The following is a 26,853-nucleotide window of genomic DNA, read 5'->3' as shown; positions in this document are numbered from 1 at the left end:
TAGGGATTCTGTGTGTATCTCCTCAATGATCGTATTCAGTACATTCCACGTGTCGGCTATTAGTACTACATTATCTGCATATCTAAGATTGTTCAAGTATCTTCCGTTAATAGGGATTCCCTTATTGTCCCAGTCTATTGACTTAAAGATATCTTGGGTAGCTGTAAATAATTTTGGAGATATTGTGTCTCCTTGTCTTATGCTCCGGTTGATTTTTACTGGTCTTGTTTCGATTCCATTACCCAACGTCACTATCATTTCAGCTTGTTCGTAAATATTATGTATTAATACTCTCACCTTAGGTAGATCCGGTTATTGACTGATGCTTCTTCTATTGCCCATAGTTCTACACTACCAAAAACTTTTTCATAATCTATAAAACCCAGACATAATAAAAGATTGTATTCGTTAGTCTTTTCTATTAGGATTTTTAAAGCATATAGATAATCACAGGTGCTGTGCTTTTCTAAATCCAGCTTGCTCTATTGGTTGATATCCGTCAAATTTAATTGTTAACCTGTTTGTAATAATCTTTGTAAAGGTTTTGTAAAGTTGTGAAAGAAGGGAAATTGGTCGATAATTTTTCAGGTCTGTGGTGTCTCCCTTTTTGTGTATTAGTATTGTTTTAGCAGTATTACATTGTTCGGGTATGTTGCCTTCGAATAGACATTTATTAAATAGCATTTTTAGCATTCTTTCACTGCTCTTTCTATTTCTTCGTGGTTTATTTCGGGCATCACTTCTGAGTTAACATTTGTTATCTGCCTTTTCAAGTTCTGCTTTGAGGAGTTGGGGGGATCGTTTCTGGAACGATACATATCGACGTAGACCTTTTTAATTAGGTTTGCTATATCAGATTTACTTTTTTCTAGTTGTCCTTGTTCATTTTTAATAGTTATTATGTTTTTCTTTTCTAGTTTCGGTTTGGTGCATTTGAGACTTCGGTTTTTCTCTATGACTTGTTCTATACGGTCTTCTTGATGTTTTTTAATGTCCTCTTTTATTGGTTTTTTTATTACTCGATTAAGTTACTTAAATTCTGCAGTGTCTCTTTTATTTTGTCTCAGAAGATCTTTTCTTTGCTTCAGTATGTTCAGCATTGTGATTCTACACTTATTTTGGATTTTCATTTTCTGTTAGCGGTTGCCATTTCTAAGCTTGCATTTAATATTGATTTTGTTATGACTTTAGTAATTTTATTTAAGCTAAGTTTATCTAGGTTTAATACTTACGTGGGTTTTAACTTGCTTTTATATTGTTCTGTATTAGATTTTAGTTTATATGTGTCTATTTTCCAAGTTTTTCTAAATTTATTTCTATTTTTATTATGTTTTATCTCTAATTTGGCTCTAACTATTCGGTGATCGCTACTTATTGGCTCCGTATTTATTACTGTTATAATCTATATATATTATACGTCCTGTGTGATATCTGTGTTTTGTTACACAGGCTGGGGATAGCCACGTGCACTTTCTTTGAGGTTTTTTCTTATAGAATGTGTTCAATGCATAAGTACTTGCGGGCTTGTAGGAAGTTAACCAAGGTTTTTCTTTTCTCATTTCTAACTTCAGAGCCGAATTGTTCTATATAGTTTTTGGTTTTTTAAAGTCGTTGTCCGATCTTAGCGTTGAAGTGTTGTATTATCATCGTATACGTGTTGTGATAATTCGTGCTAATTTCTGCAATTTTCTCATAAAATTCCTCTATCTCTTTATCGGGATGTACTGCGGTTGAAGTGGATACTTGAATAATTTTCAGGGAGATGTTCTCGTTTACATTTAGCCTAATCATTGCAATTTCTTCAGATATTCCTACGAATTACTCTACGTATGTGCATATTTCTTAAAAAGCAGAAATCCTACGCCATTTAGGCTTTGTTCTTTATGCCCTTTGTAATATAGGACGTTACCGGACTCTAGTGTTATGCACTCTTCCCCTTTTCTTTTTACCTCTTTTATTTATACAATGTATTTTATACAATCCCTACAATCAAGGGATTGCCTCTTCCGCCATCCACACCGTACCGAAGGTATTCTTCTCCGCCGTGGCTGCTGTTGTAGACTTCATCCGTGACCTTGGACATGGGACCCTAAGCAGGTACTAGTTTTCCGGGCCAGGAAATACCTGAGATCTGCGAAGGGCAGGGATTGATTCATTTTGACTAATAGGACTATCCAAAGGAGTTCCTACCCGCTAGCTCTATTCTAACTTTACTAACTACTATTCTTTTAAGTTCGATTGTAGACGTAATGAACTACTTCCTTAAGTTTTAAAGCCTAGATATGCTTCTTCTCCCTGGTTTATTTTTTTTAAGAGCTTGACTTGAAGATTGAAATCAACAAGCCATCCATATCTCTATTTATTTCTCATAATATGGCCCAGATATTCCAATTTTCGCTCTTGGATGGTATAAATAATCTAGTATTCCCGACATTTCTACGTAACACATTAACAATATTCACACAGTGTAACCATATTATTCTTAATATACACTAATGCCCAAAATTAACGCACCACCTTAAATGTACCAAAAGTTTGAAGCTATTTTTCTTCTGAACGAATGATTAGATTTTGATGATGTTTTTTTCATATTATAGGTCTATTCCTATTAAATCAATGTGTTAATGTTTTCTGAAAAATACCAACGTTTTACTCGTATAAGGGGTGTAAAAATAAAGTTGTGTTTTTTCATCGTTTTTTGCAACACCCTGTGGAATTTATTAGAAATAAAGGCTACATATTATTACTATTTTGAGATAAATTTGTTCTTTCTTAAGATTTTCTTAAAAAAATTATGTCAATATCTCTTTTATCAAAGATTATACAGAACTTTAAATGTAACAAATTTTTATCAACATTTAAAGCAAAGAAAACATTACTTACATAAACTTTATTGACATTTAATACAAATAAAGCCTAAGAAAATATAACCTAAATATTCTTTAACAATTGTCCTTTCTCAAAAACACTTAATAACGAGTATTTCCATCTCTACATCTAATTAGGCATACCTAAAATTAAGCAGCGTATTTGGTCTTGATCAATTGGATCTCAAACTTCTCTCACCATAACTTATGTGTCGTCAAGAGAGACATGAGACACAAATTCTCATTAAAAGAAAATCATTTCCTATGTAAGAAGCAAATGAAACTACATGGTTAGACAAAATGTCTAATATACCTTTCACCTGTTAAGAAATCTCTTCGTAAAGCAACAAGGTCCGTTTGCGCTTTAAGAGATATTCCTCCCCAAACCATTACAGATTCACCATTGAATAAAGTAATAGGTCGTATATTACACTGTGCGTAGGCCGTCGATTAGCTCTCACACTGAGCTATATAAGCAATACCACGGTTCAGCAGTGAACAACACGTACTTCCAGTCATCAACATTTCAGTCAAGGTGCTGTCTGGCAAATTGTAATCTACTTCTACAATGATTTACGTTTAAAGCTCTGACTGGTATCCTTATTTGCAGATCTTGTTCAGCGAGACGCTTTTATATAGTGTTTCTACTCATTTGAATATTATGAACATTTGTTACTTGTATTTGTGAATGTCTTATTGTGAGAAAACGTTCTCTTATAGCACGAAGCCTGATAAACTGATCTTGTCGTGGTATTGTAAGTTTTTCTCTTCCTTATCCACGCCGCTTCGTATGGTTGTTTGTCTAAGCCTATTTCATGATAACTTAAGCCCACATCAGCTAAAGTAATTGCCTAAACACATTCATCTTGGCTCAAATTTCTTGAAATTGAATGTTAAATTTTTACAATTCAATAAAGTAACGTTACGCTTTGAACGTACTTTTCTTTTTTGATAATAAAGATATGGATGAATGTTGAAAAAAAAATGTTAGTATTAAGATTAAGATGTAGCATTTAAGTAAATTCTACAGGGTGTTGCAAAATAAGATGAAAAATCAAATTTATTTTTACACCCCATATCTAGGTGAAATGTTGACACTTCCCAGAAAACAATAATATGGTAATTACTTAGAAATAAATCTGCAAGGAGCAAAAAAATTTGTTGAAATCCAATCTAGGATACACAAGAAAAATAGCTTAATACTTATGGTAGAGTTGAGGTCGGGCGTAAAATTTGTAGAGTAAAAAATCACGCAATGCTTTGAACATACTTTTCTTTTTTGATAATAAACGTATCGTAATGATTTTTTTACCAAAATGTGAAAAAAGAATGAAGCGTACTTAAAATATTAATAACATGTAGCGTTTGTTTCTAATACATTCCACCGGGTGTTGCAAAATTGGATGAAAAAACACAACTTTATTTTTACACCCTGTATATAAGTAAAACGTTGACATTTCTTAAAAAAAAATAATACATTAACTAGAAATATACCTACAATGTAAAAAATAAATCATGGAAATTCAATTAAGGGTTCAGAAGAAATATGGTTTTAAAATCATGGTCCATTTTAGGTGGTGCGTTAATTTTGGGGAATGGTATATAAATATCTGCAATACCACATTTCAAAGACCTTCAGCATTTCTTAAGAAGCTTCAGGAAGCTTTTAAGCTTCTATTTCATATAATAATGAAAATAAATAACATCTGATGATCAAGTTTTTGATTCGAAATGATAAATCGTGATTTCTAAAAAAGACTTTAAGTTAAGGAACGCTGATCTGGCTTTCCCCATCTTATTATTTACGTGTCGTCTCCGACGGAAGTTGGCAATCATCATGGCTATTGTGGTCTTTTATTTTTTTAAGTTACGCAGCCATGAGATGAGATTATTCTCCTTACGTATTTTTCACTACGTATGAGTACCTCAGGTATTGAAGCTGTAAAGTTTTGATGGTTTCCATAATATCCGTTCTTTTCTTTACTCTTCTTGTGCCAAGGAAGTCGTAGTTTTCTACTTAATACTACTAAAGTAATATCGTTAATATTTGGGCTTTCATCATTACTTTGGTATTTTTAATAAGGTCATAAATATATATTTCTTGATTTTTAATAATAGTTTCTGAATTGCTTTGTTAGTTTCTGTATCAGCAATAATTGCTACTCCTTGTCTATGTTGATTGTCAATATTTTTCGAGTAATATAATGTACCGATTTTTGTTGAAACATATTATAAGTAGGGCAACCATGTCTCGCTTACTACTAATATATTGATATTCAGTCTGCTCATTTTCTAAAGAATATTATGCAATTTACCTGGTTGATACATGCTTTTGACGTTTCATATACCTATTTTTCCGTTGGATAATTTTCTTTTTTCTTGTTTGACAAGGGTTTCGCCGGTTAACGATTTGGGGGTCCTTGTCAGTTCCTCATCTGCCCGAAGTCGTTGTTCAGTATGTGGGTAATGGTCTGGTACGGGGTCGGATGTCGGATAATACACAAGAATGTATTTATTATAACATAGTTTAAATGTCAGCTGCGTTTGCACTAGATTGATTCAACAATTCTATTTGATGTCGTATCCATTCATCTAAAAATGGACCTCAAAAGTGACGTGAAACCGACTCTTACGGACAGCGGCGGTGTTTTTAGTATATCGCGTTTTATCGAACTACAGGTCATTTTTATCATTTGCTAAATCAGTCTACACAAATTTATCCACCTATCTGCTAACAGTTTTCTAGGTAGGACCATGATGGCGACCATAAAACGGAAGATGCGCGCGGAACGTTGCCAGAATAGAACACTCATTTTGATACAATAATTTTATCATTTATGCGTGTTGTTGTATCTTGTATCTATCCGTGATTATTTGACAAAATACACTTAATATAAGCCAGCCACTTTTATAGATAATAGGCAGAGAGAGGGAAATGGAAAATACAATAAAAGAAAGGAAATTGCAATATCTCGGACATAAGATGAGAGGCGAAAGATACAACATCTTGAGACTCATAATTCAAAGAAAAGTAGAGGGTAGGAGAAGCGCAGGAAGAAGACGCGTTTCCTGGTTGAAGAACCTGAGAGAGTGGTTTGGTTGTAGCTCAAGGCAATTGTTCAGCTGCCTCGAAGGTCAGAATAGCCATGATGATTGCCAACCTTCGTCGCGGAGTTGGCATTAAAGAAGAAGAAGAATTTTATAGATGTTGCTTTAATAATGTGGCCACTACAAACTGTCAAAGTTTGGAAGTTTCTATTGAAAGATCCCTATAAACGATAATTAGATCTCCTAAGAGTTTTCGTAAATATTCCTATTCTATAATGGATTCATTTTTTTTTCAAATTTACTTTTATATTTTCTTTTTAATAAGAATACAATGCGATAACCTCAAACACTTTTTCTGGTATTCAAACAGAGAAATCGCGTTGATTAATTTTTTCTGGCGTGTTTGTCATAAATTCAATTATGATGGATTTGCGCCAGATTTTCACGAATTGAGGTCTTAAACGGAAACGAATAAAAAGAGCGTCACGGCAGTAAATCTACTTTAAGGGTCAAAATTTATTGGGGTATTATATTTTCCTTGAAAATTTTTTTGCGGTTTTTTTTATAGTATAGTGAGATTAAGAATATTTTTTGCTATACATAAAAATCATCAAACTGTATTTTAAATTTGTACAGTTGCACTTGAAGAGTGTCAATATAAGATATGTTTAAGATATAGTTTGCCTTGATATTTATAAAAACAATTAGTTTTTACTTTTTTTATTTTAAAATTATTTTCAAATTCAAGTCTGCATTTTTTTAGTTTAGTAACAGCCTAATATTATATAATTTTCGTTTTAATAACATGTAACTGAAGGAATCTGTCCAGAATTGGACATTTTCCATACGAGTCTATGTTTTTGCTGGAATCACTTCAGGATGTACTGTGTATTAATAATCACGATATGCGCAAGTCGTAAATCTTGTGCTTAATCTTTTATTTAACAACAATAAAAAAAAATCAAAAACTTTTACTTTTTGCGCGTATATTTTCGCCCGTAACTCAAAAAAAATTTGTCATACAAAAAGAATTTTTAGGATTGTTACATTTTTCAATTTAACACAATATTTGACTAGCTAGAAATGGACTTCTAAGAATTGCAATTCTTAGAAAGCACATTCGTTCGTCTTCTCCAAATATTCTCTGCCGTCTTTATTCCTCCAAAGATTTTTCTGAGCACCTTTCTTTCCCAGATCTACTTTCTTTTCTTCTTGCTGGTTCATAATCCATGTTTTGCTCGCATACATCACTGCGGGCCTGATTACTATCTCGTATACTCGCAGTTTAGCTCTCCTTGACACATTTTTTGCTTTCAGTGATGTATTTAGTGACCCTACCGGTCTGCTTCCTTTCATTAATCTTTTGTTTATCTCTTTTTCTTCTTTTTCCGTGTTCGTTATGGTTACCCTCAAGTATTCAAATTCTGACACTTTTTCAAAACTAAAGTCTCTGCTCCTTTCATTTTGATATATTTGTTATTATTTGTTATGACTCCTCTTATTTCGATATATTGCGTTTTTGTTTGGTTTATTATTAATCCGTACCTTTTCGCTTCTTCTTAAATTTCTGGAAAATTATTTCTAAACGATTTTTTGTTTTCGCTAGTATCACCACATCATTCGCGTACGCTATGCACTGTTCTAATCTATTTGTATCTATTTTTAAACCCGATATAATCAAACTTTTCTTTTTACTTGTTTTCTCCAGTTGTTCTATTCTGTCTTGTAATTGTTTCACATCGTTTTTTAATTTTCTGTTTTCCTTCTTTAGCTCTTGTAGTTGTTTAATATTTTCCATTTGTTCTTTTTTTATTTGCTTAGTTTCATTCATCATTTCTTTATTTTTTTCCATTAGTTGTTGTATTATTTTAATCATGACATCCTCTTTCTCTTTCTTTCTCTTTGTGCCACTTTTAGAAGATGTACGCTTTGTCATTTTACTTCTTCTAAAATATTCATCCTGGTCTCTTCTCTTGTGTTTCGTTTCTTTATCTGTATCTATTTCGCTTCCTGTTCCTTTGTTACTTCTATTCATTTTCCTATATTAATTAAACTTTTTTATTACAATAACAATTCGTATTTATTATTTTAATTTAATTTAATTCTAATCTTAACTTTAATCTAAATTATTTTTAAGTCGGATCTGGATTTTTGTAATAAAATTATGTGGTATTTATTTTAATATTTAATTTCTTGCCGGCACAAAAAACGCGTAGGAATGCTTAAGCGGGTCGACCCCTCGGACTTAAAACATTCGCCAAAACCAGTTTTTTAATCTTTCACACAAAATTATTCATTTACTTAAAACTTGGTAAAAATATTAAAATAGTTTTATCTTACTTGTCTAATGGTATTTCCTTTATTCTCTACTATCACCTGTATGCACTTAACTTTAAACACTTATTTTTGAACTCTGTTGAATTTTCTAACTTATAATTCCCCAATTATTTTGAAGTTTATTACGAAGCGAAAATCAAGGAAACTACTATTGTCACTTGCAGGACCTCAAATAAATAATTATTACACAATACTACATCAAATAATTATTGCACAATGAAAAACGTAGTAATATTTTTTCGCAAGCCTTAATTATATAGCCTATATTATTATTAGTCCAGTTACTGTGGCATTTTCCCTTTAAATTTTTTATAACTGCACCGATTTATCTGAAATTTTTACAGTGGGTAGTAAATTACTCAAAAAACATAAGTTATATGGTGCCGATGTGTGCTTCTGCCCCTGGGGTGGTTGGCACCCCATCTAGGGGGTTGAACTTTTTACACTCAAATAACCCCATAAATTGATAGAGAATCAAATTTTAAATAAAAAATGTCATATAAATTTTTTTCGCTAAATCAATACTTTTTGAGTTATACGCAAAAAGTAAACTTCGCAAAAAAAAAACATGTTTTCCAATGATTTTGTACGAATAACTCAAAAACAAAGCGTTTTATTGAAAAATCTATAATAAAAAAAAATAAAGCTTATAACGAAACAAATAGACTGTTTTTTTATTAAGTTTTATAAGTACAATACTAAGCGATTTATAATTGTTTGAAGATGACTTTTTATTTTTGGGATACTATACTCGATGCATTTAACATCAAATATCGGAAAATGGACATCTTTTTTGATAAAAACTAATATAACACTTTTTAAAGAGCTAGAAAAAACCTTTAAAATGAGCTATATTAAAAGCCATTTCGATTAAAACGCAGCGAAATACGAAGGAAAGAATTTGAATTACTCTGGCGTTTAAAAAAAGAAACGAGCAGTATAAGTAACACTATTTCGATCAGAATTGAAATTAAACGTATATCTTCTACAATTCATTTATTTTTAGTGTTGTTTATAAGTTTTAAAAGTTTAGTCTGTTTAAAATGCGTATTTTTTGAAAAAATCATATTTAAATTAGAAAATCTTTTTTTTTAATTTTCTAAAAATTTTAATTTTATTCAAAATAAATCTAAAACTATAAGAGATACGTGAACAATGGTTCTATACCAAAATGTAGTTTTTTTCTTATCAAAAATTTAGATTTTTTTATTTTTGTTGTAGCTCAAAAAATAATAGAGATATAGCCAATTGAAGTTTGAGATACAGCGGCTGACACACCTGTAATCAGCACTTTGGCCCTTTACTATTTAAAAAGAAAGAATTTTAACATATTTTAATCTACTTAGTCTTGTAGCTTTTGACATTACCTTCAAAATATTTTTCTAATGGACACTGTAGCTTAAAAATTAACGGAGTTATTCTAAAAAAATTTTGGAGCATGTTATTTATATTTTGGAGCATCAACTTATTTTCTGTATATATAAATGCTTTATTCAAGTATATTCGAAAAACTGGTAACAGACACACTAACACTCACACAAATATGTTTATAATAAAAACATCATGAGTATACTTAATTTTTTTATTTAGACATTTACCAAAGGGGAATTTTTTTCGTGAGCATAGAGGTGGTTTTTAAGGGTTGAAAATAAGCAACCAATCAAAAAATATTTTATTGATAAGAAAGGAATTTTTGACATTAAAAACATTAAAAACTTTTGAAGTTGTTTAAAAACATTTTTTTATATATTTTGACATAGGGGGTAGTTTTTAAGGGTTGAAGTGTTGAAATCAACCGAAATGATTTTATATAAGCAGATAATTACATTGTAGATGATATGTATAAATGCACTACAAAAGCGTTTGAACCTGTAAAACGATTTTTTACAATTATTTTTATTAAAAGGGGTGGTTTTTAAGATTATTTAAGGGTTGAGAATGTACACAATATCCATTATTATAATTGACAATATTTCAATTACCTAATTTAACACGATTTAAATCCATAAAATGCTTTAATATAAATTTTTTTCATTATTTTCAATAAGGGGTGATTTCACCCCTTAAAAATAAAAAGCTTACCTAGCGCATATATAACTTTTGAAGAGGGAGGTAAGGTCAGCCTAATTCCAAATTTTTAGCAAAATCGATTCAGTTATAAAAAATTTAGAGGTATTGACCTCTTTTCCTCCACAGTGACTGGAGTATATAAAGACGACCTTGTTATGACTATTTTTTTAGTCAATTTAAATAGAAAGCCATTGATTTATAATATTTTGTTTAATTTAACATACAAACACAATTATGAGTGAATTTAGTAAACAAATAAAACTACGTTGATATTGTCTTTCAAATTAAATGGAGCATATTGTATAACTAAATGTAACAGTAATTATTTAATTTTAACACTTTCATTTTATTATAACACCAAAACAAGTATTAAGAAGTGTAGTAGAGTGGTAATTATTTAAAGTGGTATAATTATTTTTCTGTTGGTTAACTTTCTTAATCATAGGACACATCTTTTATTTGGGTACCATCGTACACTGGAATCTAGGGAAATGAAAAAGCAGATTAACTAGCAACTACAAGCCGTATCAACTTAGAAGACACTACAAAAATTACAAAACATACTTATAGTGACATGAAACATCTGATTAAAGTTCATTGCAATAACATTTGGCAAAATAACTGGAAAAATTCAGTAACCAAATTAAACCCAATATGCCCAAAGGTGAACAGCTCTTTGAATAACCCCACAAGTAGACGATAATTATAAACCGTTTAAGAATTGGTCACACTACTGTCACACACAAATTTTTAATCAGTGAAGACCCTCCACCAATTTGCAACAACTGCTCCACTTCATTGACAGTGACATTTTATTTAAATCTGTTGTCGAATCAGTCGGTCTGTCTGTTGATATTACTTCACATTTCTGCCCATTTATGGCTTCCAGTAATTATTTTCTTCTAATTGTTGTCAATCATGATTCCTATTGGGTGTGCTTTTCATTAAAGTTACCTCCAATAATATATCATTTTCCCAAACGTTTCGTATATTCTACATACTGTTCTTGTTTAATTGAATACTTACATTACATTAATTTCGTAATTAGTTTGAGTTTGACACATACAGTAGCTGCTTGTATCTGTTCTGTTTCATATTTTAGCTCCTCATAATGTTGGTCAGGATTTATAGTATGGTATACCTTGTATCCTTTAAGCTTGCTTAGTAAAATGTGTTTTACAAATGAGACACAAATTAACTTCTATTTTTAGGATTATCTGCAGCTAATTTTAATGTTGTAGCAGTCCATTGGCATTTCATTTTATAATTCGTACTTGCTTAGTCATTTTTAATTTTCGATATAGCTGCTTTCGCGCTATTTTCCAAATATTTTTATCATCTACCAATATTTACTACATTACTATATTTTTTTATTTTTAGTGTTTTTGTGTAGTATAGACTTTTTGTGCTTTTGATTTTTTCTTTTGATTAACAATTTTCTGGAGTTTTGGAGCACTAGCTTTGTTTGCCCTCATTTCCCAACTTTTGTATTTTGGCTACCTAACATCCTCGGTAGTTTGCAGATTACATTTTACCACATTCTGGTTTATCTTTTAGTGATTTCCCACAATCTTTTTACTAATCTCACGAAAAATATTTTGAAGAGGCAATATTAATCAGCTTTAGACCGAACATTTTTTATTTGTGTGGCCCACAGTAATACATTTACACAGAAATTGTTTCAATATTTCATTAAAACCACTACTTTACTGGAAATAAAGGCTCACTAAATTTTAAAATCCATACATTAAGTTTTCTCTGTAAAGCCCTCTTGAAATTAGGCCTAATTTATTAAAACTTTCCTTTGACGACGTAGCTCAGATAACTTCAGATTGTAAATTTCCTTTTTTTAAAAGCCCTGATAATTCAAACAAAGAAAATCTGTCGATAATTAATTTTCTATAAAAGGTCGTCATAAATTCAATTATAATGGCTTAGCAGCGTCTGATTTTCCGAACATTGTCCTTACAGAATAATAAAAAAAACGTTTGTAGGTTTTGCAGGTTTGCCATTGAATGGTGTTATAAAAAATGGTCATCACAATAATTATTTTGTTAACATAATTGTGTGTAATACACGTAGGACATTAGATTATATAACACACATAACCCTTTAAACATAAAATAGTTTGAATCCCCATTAAATCTCTTAACTTCAGATTAATGATCGTCTAATATAAGACGGCTTTGGTATTTTTGTTAATTTTATTTACTTATTTATTAAAAGTGGAAAAAAAGCTACATCCACACTTCATTGTGTATTTCTTTCATAAGTATTATTATTATTATTATATGTTGTTTTATTATTATTAAAGTAATTACTATATAAAGGTGAATAAGCCGCAATTAAAGGTTAAAGTACGTTTATTGACGTTTCAATTTCCATTTCTGAAATCGTTCTCAAAATATAAACATTAGTAAATTAAACAAATTGTTTTTCTTCGTTATTTGGTGAAATATTCATCTAATTATTTAATTTTATCTGACTCATTTTTATTGACAAATCAGACATACATTATACATTTTAAAATAGACGACTTTAACATGATATTGCTAATATTGTTGAGTTGCGTTCCTGGGACGACTTTACTTGTAAGATAGTTCATTCGGTTACATGAAATCTACTTTAACTTGAGAATATCCGTCAGAAAAAAATCCAACAAAGCCTTTGGAAAACAGACAAGTTATCAGAGGAGATTAATTACACGTCGTTACAGTAAGAACCCTCATTTTTATTGAGTACCGAAAGTTCATAAAACGAATATACCACTTAGACCCATTTGTAGTACCATGAATTCTCCTTGTAGTGAACTATCAAAATTTTTATTAAATATTATACAACTATTGGCAAATAAAAAATAAAAATGACACATTTATAAAAAATACACAACATATTTTAAATAAATTATCCAATATTGAATTTAATTCAAATAATACTTTGGTAAATTTTGACATAAATAGTTTATTTATGAATGTGCCATTAGATAAGACTTTAAATATAGTCAAGACAAAATTAGAGAGTGATGATACATTGGCAACTAGAACAAGACTAAACATATCAGCTGTAATGGAGTTATTAACATTATGTACTAATAATACATATTTTCAACTAAATAATGAATTCTATAAACAAACAAATATTATTTATAAACAAAATTTAAAACCTGCAGTATGGTGGAGATATGTAGACGATGTATTCTCAATATAGCCTTATGGATCAGAGTTGTTGGACACATTCCTAAATGATTTTTTTGGCATAGGCATTTGCCATTCAGCCAGTCACAACTTTTTTAAGTTCTTCCCAAAGGAAAGAAAAGAAAATAATTATCACAATATATTTATTATTGGTTATTTGGTTATCCATGGAACAAACATGGTTATTCCTAAATGATATCAACGATAAAGAAAAGACAATAACATTTACCATGGAAAAGGAATATAATAACACACTACCTTTCCTAGATGTTTTAATCTCTAAGAACGATACTGAGTATGAGACTCAGGTGTATAGAAAACCAACACATACTAACAGATATTTAAATTTCAAATCAAATCACAATATTAATATTAAAAAGGGAATCATTAAATTCTTATACGATAGAGCCGAAGTTACTTGTTCTAACGAAAGTTCGTTCTTAGAGGAAAAACATTTGGTAACATCTGTTTTATTAAAAAATGATTATCCTTTATCATTTATGGTTAAACTCTTTTAATATGGTTACCCATATTAAAAGAGAAAGTTATTAAAAGAAAAATACCAGTATTATATAGAAATATAGAAAACCAACACATACTAACAGATATTTAAATTTCAAATCAAATCACAATATTAATATTAAAAAGGGAATCATTAAATTCTTATACGATAGAGCCGAAGTTACTTGTTCTAACGAAAGTTCGTTCTTAGAGGAAAAACATTTGGTAACATCTGTTTTATTAAAAAATGATTATCCTTTATCATTTATGGTTAAACTCTTTTAATATGGTTACCCATATTAAAAGAGAAAGTTATTAAAAGAAAAATACCAGTATTAGTAAGTCGGTAACATATAGAGGATACATCATTTATGTTTTTTAAATAACAAACATATAAAATCAGAATTTGGTGTTTATTGAAAGTAAACTAAATGCACGACCAAATACTTACCACATCGGGATAGTATTATGAGACTTTTTTCCTGGTTTTCCCTTATAATTTACTATGGAATCACTAACAGTAGATTTTTACTGTCATTATGGCATGTGTTTATTTAAGATGAATTACAGGCTATGATTTTTTCTGACGAATATTCTCAAGTTAAAGTTGATTTCATGTAATCGAATGAACTATCTTACAAGTAAAGTCGTCCCAGGAACACAACTCAACAATATTGGCATTGGCAATATCATTTTAAAGTCGTTTACTTTAAAATGTATAATGTATGTCTGAATTGTCAATATAAATCATTCAGATAAAATTAAATTATTGGAAGAATTTTTCACCAAGTAACAAAAAAACAAAATTTGTTTAATTTAGTAATGTTTGTATTTTGAGAACGATTTCCGAAGTGGAAATTGAAACGTCAATAAACGTACTTTACCCTTTAATTGGGGCTTATTCCATTTAAATAGTAATTACTTTAACATGCCACAAGAAAATAGCTTCAGAGCAATATTATTATAATTATTAGTATAAAACTAGTATAAATTTTTAATTAATATTTTTTAAAATATTTCAACTGAAACCTTTTGGCTTCTACCACCAAAAATGATTTTATTAGATCTGGTGAAAATAAATAAAATTACTTTTTATTAACAGAAGTTCTTTAGCAATTTATAAAATACTAAAAGTTCTTAATTTTTAGTTACACACTGTGAGTCATTTTAAACAACTAACACAACATCTTTTATGTCATCAAAATTATTTGGGTAGAAAATTGCATGCAAACATTGCAGCGTGGGAATTGGCGTAGATATTGGCGCGGGGGTTGGTGAGGTAATTTCTGACAGTGGGATTTTGATTCGCGGATGGGGCGGAGGATATTTTCTTTGCGAGAGACCTCTATGTTGAAGGTAACACTATGCCGTCATCTCTTTTATTAAGATCATGTGGCCTTTTTTAAATTTCTATGGCTTCTCGGATAATTCTTGGTTTATAGAAGCAAATGGGGACTATGGTTCTAAGTGTTCAAAATCAATTTTAAATATCACACATAGATAGCCTTAAATACTTTCGAATCTAAGACTGAAATTCAGAAGCACAAATTAGCTCATCTAATTTCCGAGCAAATTTCAAAAACCTCAACATTGGAACCCACTACACTGGTTCATAACTTTTCTAATACCCCTATTTCGACCATTGTCACTTAAGCTTTAGCAAAAGATTTCAATTACTCTGTTACCCAAGTCACATTCGAATTGAGACAATAATCTGTCAAACTGAAGAAGCCCTCTCCAGTTTACCTTCCGAAGATACTGAAATAACCAAACAAGACATCGCTAGAGTTCTTAGAAACTCAAAGCCTCTTACTCCAAACATTAGCCAATCCAAGAAAAAAGCCCTGAAAGAACCTGAAAGAACTTTAATCAAATCCAAATCTAATCATGCTTTTCGCCGATAAAGGCAATGACACTTTCATTCTAAAGACTTTTTCTTACATCAACAAACTCTCAAATCTGATTATTACTTTAGACTACAGACCAATTCCTAATAATCCAACAACCTATTTGGAGAAAACAACAAAAGCCATTATCAATAAAACCTTTCTTCCTGTTGACATAAAACAATCTCTAAATCCTCGTTAAAAGTCTTCTAGAATATCTCGAATATATGGCCTATCCAAAATTCACAAACCCGATACCCCTCTACGTCCCATTGTCAGTGCATACAACTGCCCTACATAACCATTGGCCAAGTACTTGGGCAAGACTCTACAACTTCTCGCCGAAAATGGTTCGCCCTTCGTCAAAAATTCTTTTTATTTTATCGAACTTCTTAAACAATACCCTATCTCACTGCTTCCAATTGAATTTCACAAAAAGAATTTTTTACTTCATTGTAAGTTTTTTTTTCTAATCTACTTAAGAATATTTACTGGAAATAATTTTAATAGATAATATATAGAACTAATTATAATAATTTTAATAGATAATATACAAAACAGTCATTAAATTTACAACCAATTATCTTATAATGGTCGGAGAATAACTATGTTTTGCAAAACACCATCCACTTTGAATGCCATCCATTAATTTTTATTAAACATTTACCTTTTATTGCACATTTCTTCGAGAAAAATAAATGATTCTGAATTATCAGCACAGAGCACTAAGTCACTGACATTTTAATGAAAAGAATAAGCTTTACTAAAAGTTTTTTCAACCTGTTTGTAAAAAGGGGTAACTGGAGTATTTTCTAAATGTTTGTTTGTTTATTCATTTTATATAGCAATCAGTTTTCTATACAAAAAAATCTCAAATATTAATATAAAAAATTTATATCGTATAATTTGAATGAAATTTGAAGATTTTTGTTTGCCTGTTTCCCTCTATATTTAACTAAAATTATTGTTTTAAACTTATGTGCAGATTGCCAAAAAGATGAAGATCCAAATCAAACCTTTTTTGATTGGTCAAAGTACACTCTTCAAACAAATAAACATAACTAAGTATATGAATTTATTTAAAAAAATAAAATCAACCTCTAAACTTTGATGTATATATATATATATATATATATATATATATATACAAATATTAATACATGAAACTATAAGAGAATTGTTATGACTGACTGAGTAGGCGGTAGCCAATAAGAAAAAAAGCCACAAGAAAATTAGTAGAAAGAACGAGTAAAATTTTACTGTGCGTTGAAATGGAAATTCATTATCATCATAATCATAATGAGAAAGTTATAATGGAAGGATTTTTAATGCACGTGTGGGATAATGTAAGATAAAATATAAATCAATAAGGATCATGAAGGATTAGTATTTGAAACTAGAACTCAAGCACCTTCTTCTCTTGCACTAACCTCCGTTATTTCATCTTCGTGTACTTATAAATAAAATATCTCTTTTATCCCTCCACTAAGCTACAACTATATCATTCTTCTCTTCTCCATAAATTTCACCCCTTTAAAGTTTCTTTTGGTCAACTGCAACTGGATTTTGCTTGCGGTTCCTCCGTAATATACCGACCAAATGTGTATTATTTGCAATTAGTTCGTTAGCTAAACAGACGCTATTATACCAATTATCAGCAAACAGTGTACGGCCATCTCACATCAGTCCATCCATAAGTTCAAGAACTATTTTATTGACTACGGGTATACCTATACTTTTATCTAGTCCACAATAAATTTTCATATGGTACGTATAGCAACCCTTTAGACATAACTTGAAACCTTTAATCCACATTTATGTTTTTGTCCCTTTATATATTGACGAAATGACATTTGTCCCTGAAAAGGAATCATGCTTTTGTCAAAAGATACGTTTTCACCGAGTTTCATGCACATTTTAAAATTTTTATTTAGAATATCACGTAGAGGTTGAACTTTATATAGCCTTCTTCCTGGAGGACACTCTTCATTATTGGAGAAATGCCACATTTGTAGTAGTAATTCAAAACTATTTCTGCTTATGGCACTTGCAATTTAATTTTTGTAGATTATTTTTAATAATCTTTTAGGGTTGGTTTTTGATAGACTCCCATCCAGAGGACGATTCCAAATTTTTTTTTCGTTTCTGCTGTATCTGTTGGAGTCCATTCATTTATTCTTGATTTTAGACCAATGGTTTCGTTTGTCATTTTTTCTACAACTTTTTAATCGGCATAAATATTTCTGTGTAATTAGTTCAAATATAACATCAGTTACGAATTGTTGAAATGAGTCGAATTCACTTTTACCTTGAAGTTGATTGCTTATTTCATCAGTAACTCCTACAGGTTTATTGAAAACAAAATTTTTAAATTTTTTAATAATTAGTCGCCACATTTGTGGTACATTTTCAGGAACGTTGACATCTGAATTCGAGGAACATTCATGATTTCTACTTAATGCAATTTTTCGTTTTTTTCACTTCTTCCTCTGATTGAGAGTCGGAATTTTCAATGTCTTTATTTTTGTTATAATCGTGATCATCAAATACAAAAAGCAAGTCTGTACAAGTGTGACCGTCCTGCTGCGGTGTGCATATTATCTATACACAGACGTAGGGTTATATGTTTTAATTAGGCGCCGCGTGTATAGATTTTATTAACACGTTAAATTGGCTGAATCTTATTGATTATTAATTTTTTACTACTAACATGCTCCTAGACATGTCTACCATTAACATGTTCCTTATATTCTGAATACGATTTTGCCATAAAATTTTTACCGCGCCACGGACACAATCGCAAAATATCGTTCGGCGCTTAATGTGTTAAATTGTTGTGTATCTTTTATTTGTAATAGCCTCTCGTTTCAGAACGTAACACAGGCTTTGGCTTTAAATTGTTTGCTTTAGTGTTGCAAAAAGGAGTTGCTAATCAGAGCCAAAATCAGCGCCAGATCGTGTTTTACATTGGCTACTAGCTTTTTTCCAACGATTTTTAATCATGACAATGTCATTGACTTTTGTCATGATAATTTTATATCAATGTTTGGTATTTCCAGAGGAAAACTTCAATTTTCAGTGTTTAGTAAAGATACATCTTACAGAGAGTAGGAACAACAGAAAAGCGTCTCTGCCTGAGTCATTGTGTTGTGTTATCTTAAATATTCTTTCTTGTTTTCTATTCTGTTATTAATAAATATGATATAGAAAGTGCATTAAAATTTTATATAATTAGAAAATTAGGCCAATTATAATATTTCAATAAGAACTTTCATATTCTTCCGCTCTAATTTCCCCGACTAGTTTTCATTAGGATAACTACCTTCATATAGCCTATTACAAGAGCGTAGCTTTTATAAGCGACATCAAACTTTACGAAAAGCTAGGTTTAGAAAATTGGTTTTTATACTCTCAGCATTTAAACCAGCAACATAAAAATAAAAGATTGAATGTACTTTGCTGTGTAGTAGACTGAAAAAAGATGTATTCACAATGCATTTCTGTAATTATTTTTATGAAATATTCAGTATTTATTTGTGACATGTGACGTCTAGTTTCATTTATTGTATGAAACTAAATATATTTGATACTGCTTCTTTGTGATATATAAGCCTTACTACTTGCATGTAATAGTAATTTACGTAACAAGTTCCGAAAGTGATATTTTACGAGACGAGTAGGAAGTTTGGAAGTTTCCTGAAATCCTGTAAGTCTCGTTAAATTACTTTTGGATCGTGTTACGTACAATATTTTTTCTGCAGCCGTTTTGTATGTTAAAAAGGATATATGGATAAACTTTACTTATGAACTTTTATTAAACACTTTAAAGATACTCTTATGAATTCAACATTAGAAAAATCTACTTATGAAGATTAATAACACAATTATAACAATTATTTACATTGATATTGTTAGGAATATTAACAGAAGTGGCAGTATTGAAATTAGTGTTATACGTGTTAGTACTTTTACGATTTTTTGAGATATTAACTTGGTTGTGACCATTTTAAATTTGTAAAGTTATGTGAACTTTATTTCTTAAAGAATTTTCTACGCATCTCTCTGCTAAATTAGTTGATTTCTATCCTTCGTGTTTTTTCAAGTTATAGTACCACCATAATAAGCCAGTAAAGTGGCTAAGCTCCTTCGTAGACAGTGCCCGGTGTATTCTTTGGGATGCAATAATTTAAGAAATTCAGCAATAGTGCAGGTGATTTTTCCAAAAGTGTGAATACCAATAGTTGTATAGTATACCTTCCATTTTTGTAATATACAAATAATCTACGATGCGATGTGTTTGTTTGACGTAATGACAAATATTTTCTGTATAAAAAAATGTTATTTTCTCCAATAACCACAAAGGTTCTTTCCATGTTCGTTTTAGAATTAGGAATTTTAATCACTAGCATGGTTATTTTATCTTCTATATCATCTAAACTCATTTTACAAAGCTCCTCACGATGACAAGCGCCTCCCAAACCAATTATTATTGCAGCCTAAAATTTACAAAAAGAAAATAATAAAAAAAAAGAAATTTTTTTTTTATTTTTATTATGTACTCTATTGAGTACAACAATCTGCCCATTGGGCATTAAGAATTTGGTATGGTAAAAAATGCAGACATGTAGAGAGTTACTCCAGTGAGTAACCTCTTTACAATTCTAAAATTAAAATTTTATTAGTTTGAATACACCTATTATGTTCAGTTGGACAAGTCGGACGGCAATTGCCGTTTTAGTCTACGCACTTCAAAGACGTTCCGCATATTTAGTTGTCGAGCAAACGCTTAAAACGTTGTATGGCTTCTTTCACGGATTCTAGGGGGATGTCGTGTTGAATCATCTCGTTGAATACATAGTATGGCGCATTGACTATGGCACGCAGCACCTTGTTTCGGAATCTCTGTAAGATGTTTGTATTGGAGACGCTAGCAGTGCCCCATAGCTGAATTCCATAAGTCCATATGGGCTTGAGGATGGACTTGTAGAGTAAAATTTTGTTATCCAAAGATAGTTTTAAATTGCGTCCAATGATCCAATACATATTTCTCATTTTAAGTCCAAGCTGATTTCGTTCGTCAAAAATATGTTTTTTCCAAGTTAGACGGCGATCCAAGTGCCAAGATATTTAGCGTCCTCAGATTAAGGAATTAGATAATTATCAATATAAACAGGGGGGCATGTTTCTCTACATAGCGTGAGTGTAACATGTATTGACTTAGTTCCATTAGATTTGATGCGCCATACTTTCATCCATTGCTGAATTCAATTTAGGTTTGATTGAAGATTTCTTGATTCTGTTGATAAATCTGTGTGGGATGCTAGGATAGCAGTGTTATCTGCATACGTTGCAACAGTAGTTGTACTAGATGTTGGAATGTCCGCTGTGTATAAAAGATATAGAATTGGGCCGAGAACGCTGCCTTGTGGGATGCCTGAGTGAATAGGATATATCTTAGTGTGCTCGGTACCGTGCTTCACCAGGAAGTGCCTATTTTCTATGTAGGATTTTAAGAGCTGAAAGTGAGGATAGTGTAGGAGCTTCTTTAATTTTATTTGTACTCCTATGTGCCATATCTTGTCAAAAGCCTGGGATATGCCAAGGAAAGCAGCAGAACAGTATCTTTAGGCGTTAAAATCCTTGTTTATTTGGTTGACTAACCTATGCACTTTTCTATGGTTCCGTGTTTGTCTCGGAAACCGAATTGATATTCTGGAATTATTTTATGTTCGTCTATTATCGTTTCTAACCTTTTTATGTACATTTTTTTAAAGACTTTGCTAATCATAGGCAAAAGGCTTATAGGCCGGTATGAAGATGCATTTTTCAGTCTTTTTCCAGTTTAAGGATCATTATGATTTGTGCCACTTTTCCTAAACTAGGGAAGTAGTTTAGGCACAGGATTGCATCAAATATAAAGGTTATTATCCACAAGGAAACTAAGTTCCTGTAGTTGGCTGTAAGCATGATTCAGCTTTACATTTTTTGGTATCGATGCCTTTTGTGATGCAGAAATCAACGGCATCAGGTATTTTGTTTAAGTCAGATAGCCAATAAGTTGGTTCGCCAGTAGAGATTTGTTGCAGGTTATTTGCTAACATTGCTTTAGCTAATTCTCTAGAGTGTTGAAATATTCTAGGAAATATAACCTTTGTCGTTAAGTAAATCTTATCTTCAACTTCTGATTAAAATTTATCTATTTCTCCTTTATTCAATACTTTCGATTTTTTTGGTTTGTAGTCGATGGATTTTCTTTTAAGGAAAGCAATAACCTTTGGATAGCGACTTATATCTACATTATTTTTAATATTAAGTGTGGACTTAAGCATCGACTAATTGCCCAAAGGCTTGATGGCATCAAGATATTAGAATTTTTCATTAGATATGCAAGAATAACTTCTTCATTTATTTTATAGTATGTACATTTTTATTATTGCTCCATTTTTGAAATCAATCGAAGACCAATCTATACCTCTTTCTTGACTTTACCGGCAATACTTTCTTGGACTTGAAAAACGAAAGAATGAGCAAAAATACACGAATCTTAAATGACAAGCGTTGTCATAATAAAATATAAAGTTAATGGTATTGTCTAAACCGTTACCTAGCTACCCAAAATCGTCCTCAACGTAAAAAAATTAGTCCCTAAAGTAGCTACTTTCGGTACGAGTTGTACAAAGTGGTATTTTCAGTAGTAATATCCCTAGGACATTGATAACAGACGAGATAATTTCATGACAATCGAAAGCTCGTTCCTTGGTAACAGCACGAAGCCGAAGGCTGAGTGCTGTTACCAAGCAACGAGCTTGAGAAATTTGTCATGAAATTATGAGGCATTCATCAATGTCAGAGGGATATTCGGCGGATAATTTTTCGAAAAAAAAATCATAACTCAACATAACGAAACATTTATTTATTAAAAGTACAGTTAGTGAAAGTACAATTATTAAAATTTAAGTTAACATTAGATTCGTTGCTGTTCTCTACTATAGAAGATCTATTACCACGCATAATGTTTATAATCTTGTTGTGGTGTTCTTTATCGAGATTCAAGTATGGTTTTATAGAATTCTGATTGTACCAATCGTTTGGTATCAACGCCAATTCTTCTAAGCTTCTATGTTCATTCAACTCATATTCTCGTCTGCAGCAAAATTCCATGAATATTCCCCAAATATATTTGTGACTGTAGGTTGTATTTCTGGGAATTTTTTCTTTGATTAGCGCATTTATACTTTGAACATTCTCATTGCCGAAACGTGACATTTTGAAATTTATTTGGATGAAGTTGTCAAACTCGATCGTGTTGTCATAGGGATTGAAAATTGCACTGAATGCAATTATTAGTCTAATGTTGACATGATTGGGTGAAATTGTTCCACATGACACAAAATGACAAAATTTGAATGGTTGTTAGAACAGTCAAAAAATTATAGATTTTATAAATCATACCGAAAGTTTTATTTTCGGGACGACTGCAGAAAAATTACCATTTAAATTCTAAAGTAAACACTATATAAATCGACTTCCTTCAAAATGGTTACCATAAAACGATTATAAAATAAACATTAAACAAACAAATTTTATGTGACCCCATGTAACCATGTGTATTTATTTCCTTGTCTAATAATTTGTGTTACTCTCACACAACGACATGTTTTACCCTAATGGGATTCTTTAGATTGTGATAGATCGATGGCAAAAAAGCAGACTTTTAACTAAATTTCCCAATACGGAATCGACACAAGTAAGCTCTATCTGCTTTTATTAGCAGAAAAAAACCTGTAATCTTTCAATAATATACTTGTATACCTCGCAGTATAGGTTCGTCTAAATTTTGGCGGTCGGTATGTACTTTATACACACGCAGTGGTTTAAAAATTTAAAATCAATTAGATAAATCTTCAAGATAAACAAATCACTTGAAGGATGTTTATAAAGTAACTCTCAATAAGCTTTGACAATATATTTTTAAGAAAACTAATATTATTAATGAATTTTGGCCACATATTTAATTTTAATTTTAATTTAACACAGTATTTAACAGAGATAACTCAAAACTATTTATCATAAATAGTTGTTTGGAATTAAAAATTATGTTTTATTATGTAATTACATGCTTCTATTATTAAAAAATGGCACATTTTTCTTAAATTACCGATAACCAACATTATTTTTTTAATTAGAAGGACCTAATTGCATATTAAAATATAGTTTTTAATTCCAAATAACTTTTCATAATCGAAATTATAGTTTCGAGTGAATAGTAAAATAAAGGTACAACAAATAAAAAAAATATAATAAAATATGTAAAAACAAAAAAGAGAAATCAAACGATTTCTACCTAGCGAAACCGAATTCAAATTTTTACCACTGTGTTTCCTAAAACTTGCGAAACAAACAGCTGGATAAATTACTCGGCAAGGGAATCTAAAATTGCATTCCACATGCCGTTCATCCTGGTCAGAATTCGTAGTGAATTCAGTTTCTGGTACTCCAAACGAAGTAAGTAATATAACATAATGACGGTATTAGATTTTTGTTTTGATACAGGCCAGCGACAACCGCTTATACGTATTTCGACCTCTTTAGGTCTCGTCAGAACGGTATAGTCACTGCTCTGAACCAAACCAAAAATCTCTTCCGTCCTAGACAATAATTATCAAAATAACTATATACGGACGTAACCATGCCATCTAAAAACAAAAAGAGAAATCAAACGATTTCTACCTAGCGAAACCGAATTCAAATTTTTACCACTGTGTTTCCTAAAACTTGCGAAACAAACAGCTGGATAAATTACTCGGCAAGGGAATCTAAAATTGCATTTAGAGCAGTGGCTATACCGTTCTGACGAGACCTAAAGAGGTCGATATACGTATAAGCGATTGTCGCTGTCCTGTATCAAAACAAAAATCTAATGCCGTCATTATGTTTTATTACTTACTTCGTTTGGAGTACCAGAAACTGAATTCACTAAGAATTTTGACCAGGATGAACGGCATGTGGAATGCAATTTTAGATTCCCTTGCCGAGTAATTTATCCAGCTGTTTGTTTCGCAAGTTTTAGGAAACACAGTGGTAAAAATTTGAATTCGGTTTCGCTAGGTAGAAATCGTTTGATTTCTCTTTTTGTTTTTAGATGGCGTAGTTACGTCCGTATATAGTTATTTTGATAACTATTGTCTAGGACGGGAGAGATTTTTGGTTTGGTTCAGAGCAGTGGCTATACCGTTCTGACGAGACCTAAAGAGGTCGAAATACGTATAAGCGGTTGTCGCTGCCCTGTATCAAAACAAAAATCTAATACCGTCATTATGTAATAAAATATGTGTATAAGATGGAAGGCAACCGTATATACGTAATTCTGACTATTGGTCGTCTTCAATACGGTGCAATGCGACCAATCTGTAGGAATATTGTTAGAAGACTCTGAGGTTTCCAGCGCAACAACTAACAACAACTAACTTTCCTCAGATAGCTTAGCTTCCTCCGTAGATGTGTTAGTTGTTGCTCTGGAAACCTCAGTCTTCTAACAATATTGTAACAAATTGGTTGCATTGCTCCTGTAGTGATCCTTTCCCAAGTTAACATGCTTATTTTCTAATTTGGCTACGCCGTACTGAAGACGACTAACAGTCAGAAATACGTATATATGGTTGCGTTCCATTTTAAACACACATTTTATTATATTTTTATCCCTTTGTTGTAAGTTATGCCGATACATTCTACCTTTATTTTACTATTAACTCGCATTAACCTGTTTGGCATGCCTTTCCTCGGGTAGCTTAGTTTTCTCCGTAGATGTGTTAGTTGTTGCTCTGAAAATCTCAGAGTCTTCTAACATTATTGCCAAAAATTGGTCGCATTGCTTCTGTAGTGATCTATACCCAAGTTAACACGGTTTTTTTCTTGGCTGCACCGTACTGAAGAACGATACCTTCTAACTTTATATAATATAAAATAAATAAATAAATATATATATATAAAATAAATAAATAAATTCTGACTATTGGTCGTCTTCAGTACAGTGCACAATTGTATCCTAAGTAAATTGAATTTAGTTTTACATTAAAAAATTGTCAATGAAAAAGTTTAGTAAAGCAATCTAGTAGGAAAAAAAATATATATATTTGCTTCACAGATTTTTTATGTTGGTGGAGGAACAGATTCATAAGAAAATACACCAAATATGGAACTATTCAATAATATTTGAATAATTATTAATTGTTGTGACTGACCTAAATGACATAAATAGGGTTTAGTTATTTGCAAAGTATGCTGTTCTGTAGATAATATGATATAATTTTATGTAATAAAGTTCACAGGTTTTTATTTTGTTATAGGTAGATGAGGGAATTGAAGCAATGTTGTGCTGTTGGCTGCAGCAACTGCAAGAATTTGGTGGACCAGAAGTAGAAAAACCAGATTTGCTACAGGGGTCCGGTGGCGCTTCTATGATTACACCTGCAAGGACCAGCTCCAGTCCGAACTTAGCCAAGCAGCTTATAGTGGATCCTCGAGTAAGATATAACGTGAGTATCAGTTAAATATATAACCAGTTATATGATTTTAAATTTGGTACTAAGTGATAGTTATTAATTTAGTAGTTATGTAATATAAATCTGTCTATTTCCAAGGATTTTTGGAGTTATGAATTGTCACTACACACCAAAAGCATGAACATAAATATTGTTTTTAGTTGGTCAGTTGAATCGTTGCTTATTTGCTTAATCTGAAACCCATGTAAGTTCGCCGAATATACTTTAGAAATTATTTACACGTTATATAATTTTGAATTTAACAAGTTTAAATAAAACTTATTTTCGGACTGAAAGTCTACATAAAACATAAAATATTAGAAATTTTAATTATAACTGTTTTTATTGAAAAAAAAAAATTGGGGCCACTACAAAAATGAAACAACGGGGGTACTTACATGAATTTCCT

At 31.0% G+C, this 26,853-nt stretch overlaps 1 protein-coding gene across 1 annotated transcript in view; it reads left to right on the top strand.

Moving 5' to 3' along the window:
* The window catches only part of LOC140433947 (retinal guanylyl cyclase 2), a 518,935-nt gene that overhangs the window by 263,341 nt on the left and 228,741 nt on the right, over positions 1–26,853 (top strand). Inside the window, exon 9 of the mRNA XM_072521918.1 lies at positions 26,250–26,438. Coding sequence (XP_072378019.1) covers positions 26,250–26,438 — 189 coding nt within the window. The remainder of the gene's footprint in view (positions 1–26,249; positions 26,439–26,853) is intronic.

This window comes from Diabrotica undecimpunctata, chromosome 2 (assembly GCF_040954645.1).
Source record: "Diabrotica undecimpunctata isolate CICGRU chromosome 2, icDiaUnde3, whole genome shotgun sequence".
Taxonomy (NCBI): Eukaryota; Metazoa; Arthropoda; class Insecta; order Coleoptera; family Chrysomelidae; genus Diabrotica; species Diabrotica undecimpunctata.
Note: the sequence above shows the minus strand (reverse complement) of the source record. Positions and strands in the feature narration are given on the sequence as shown.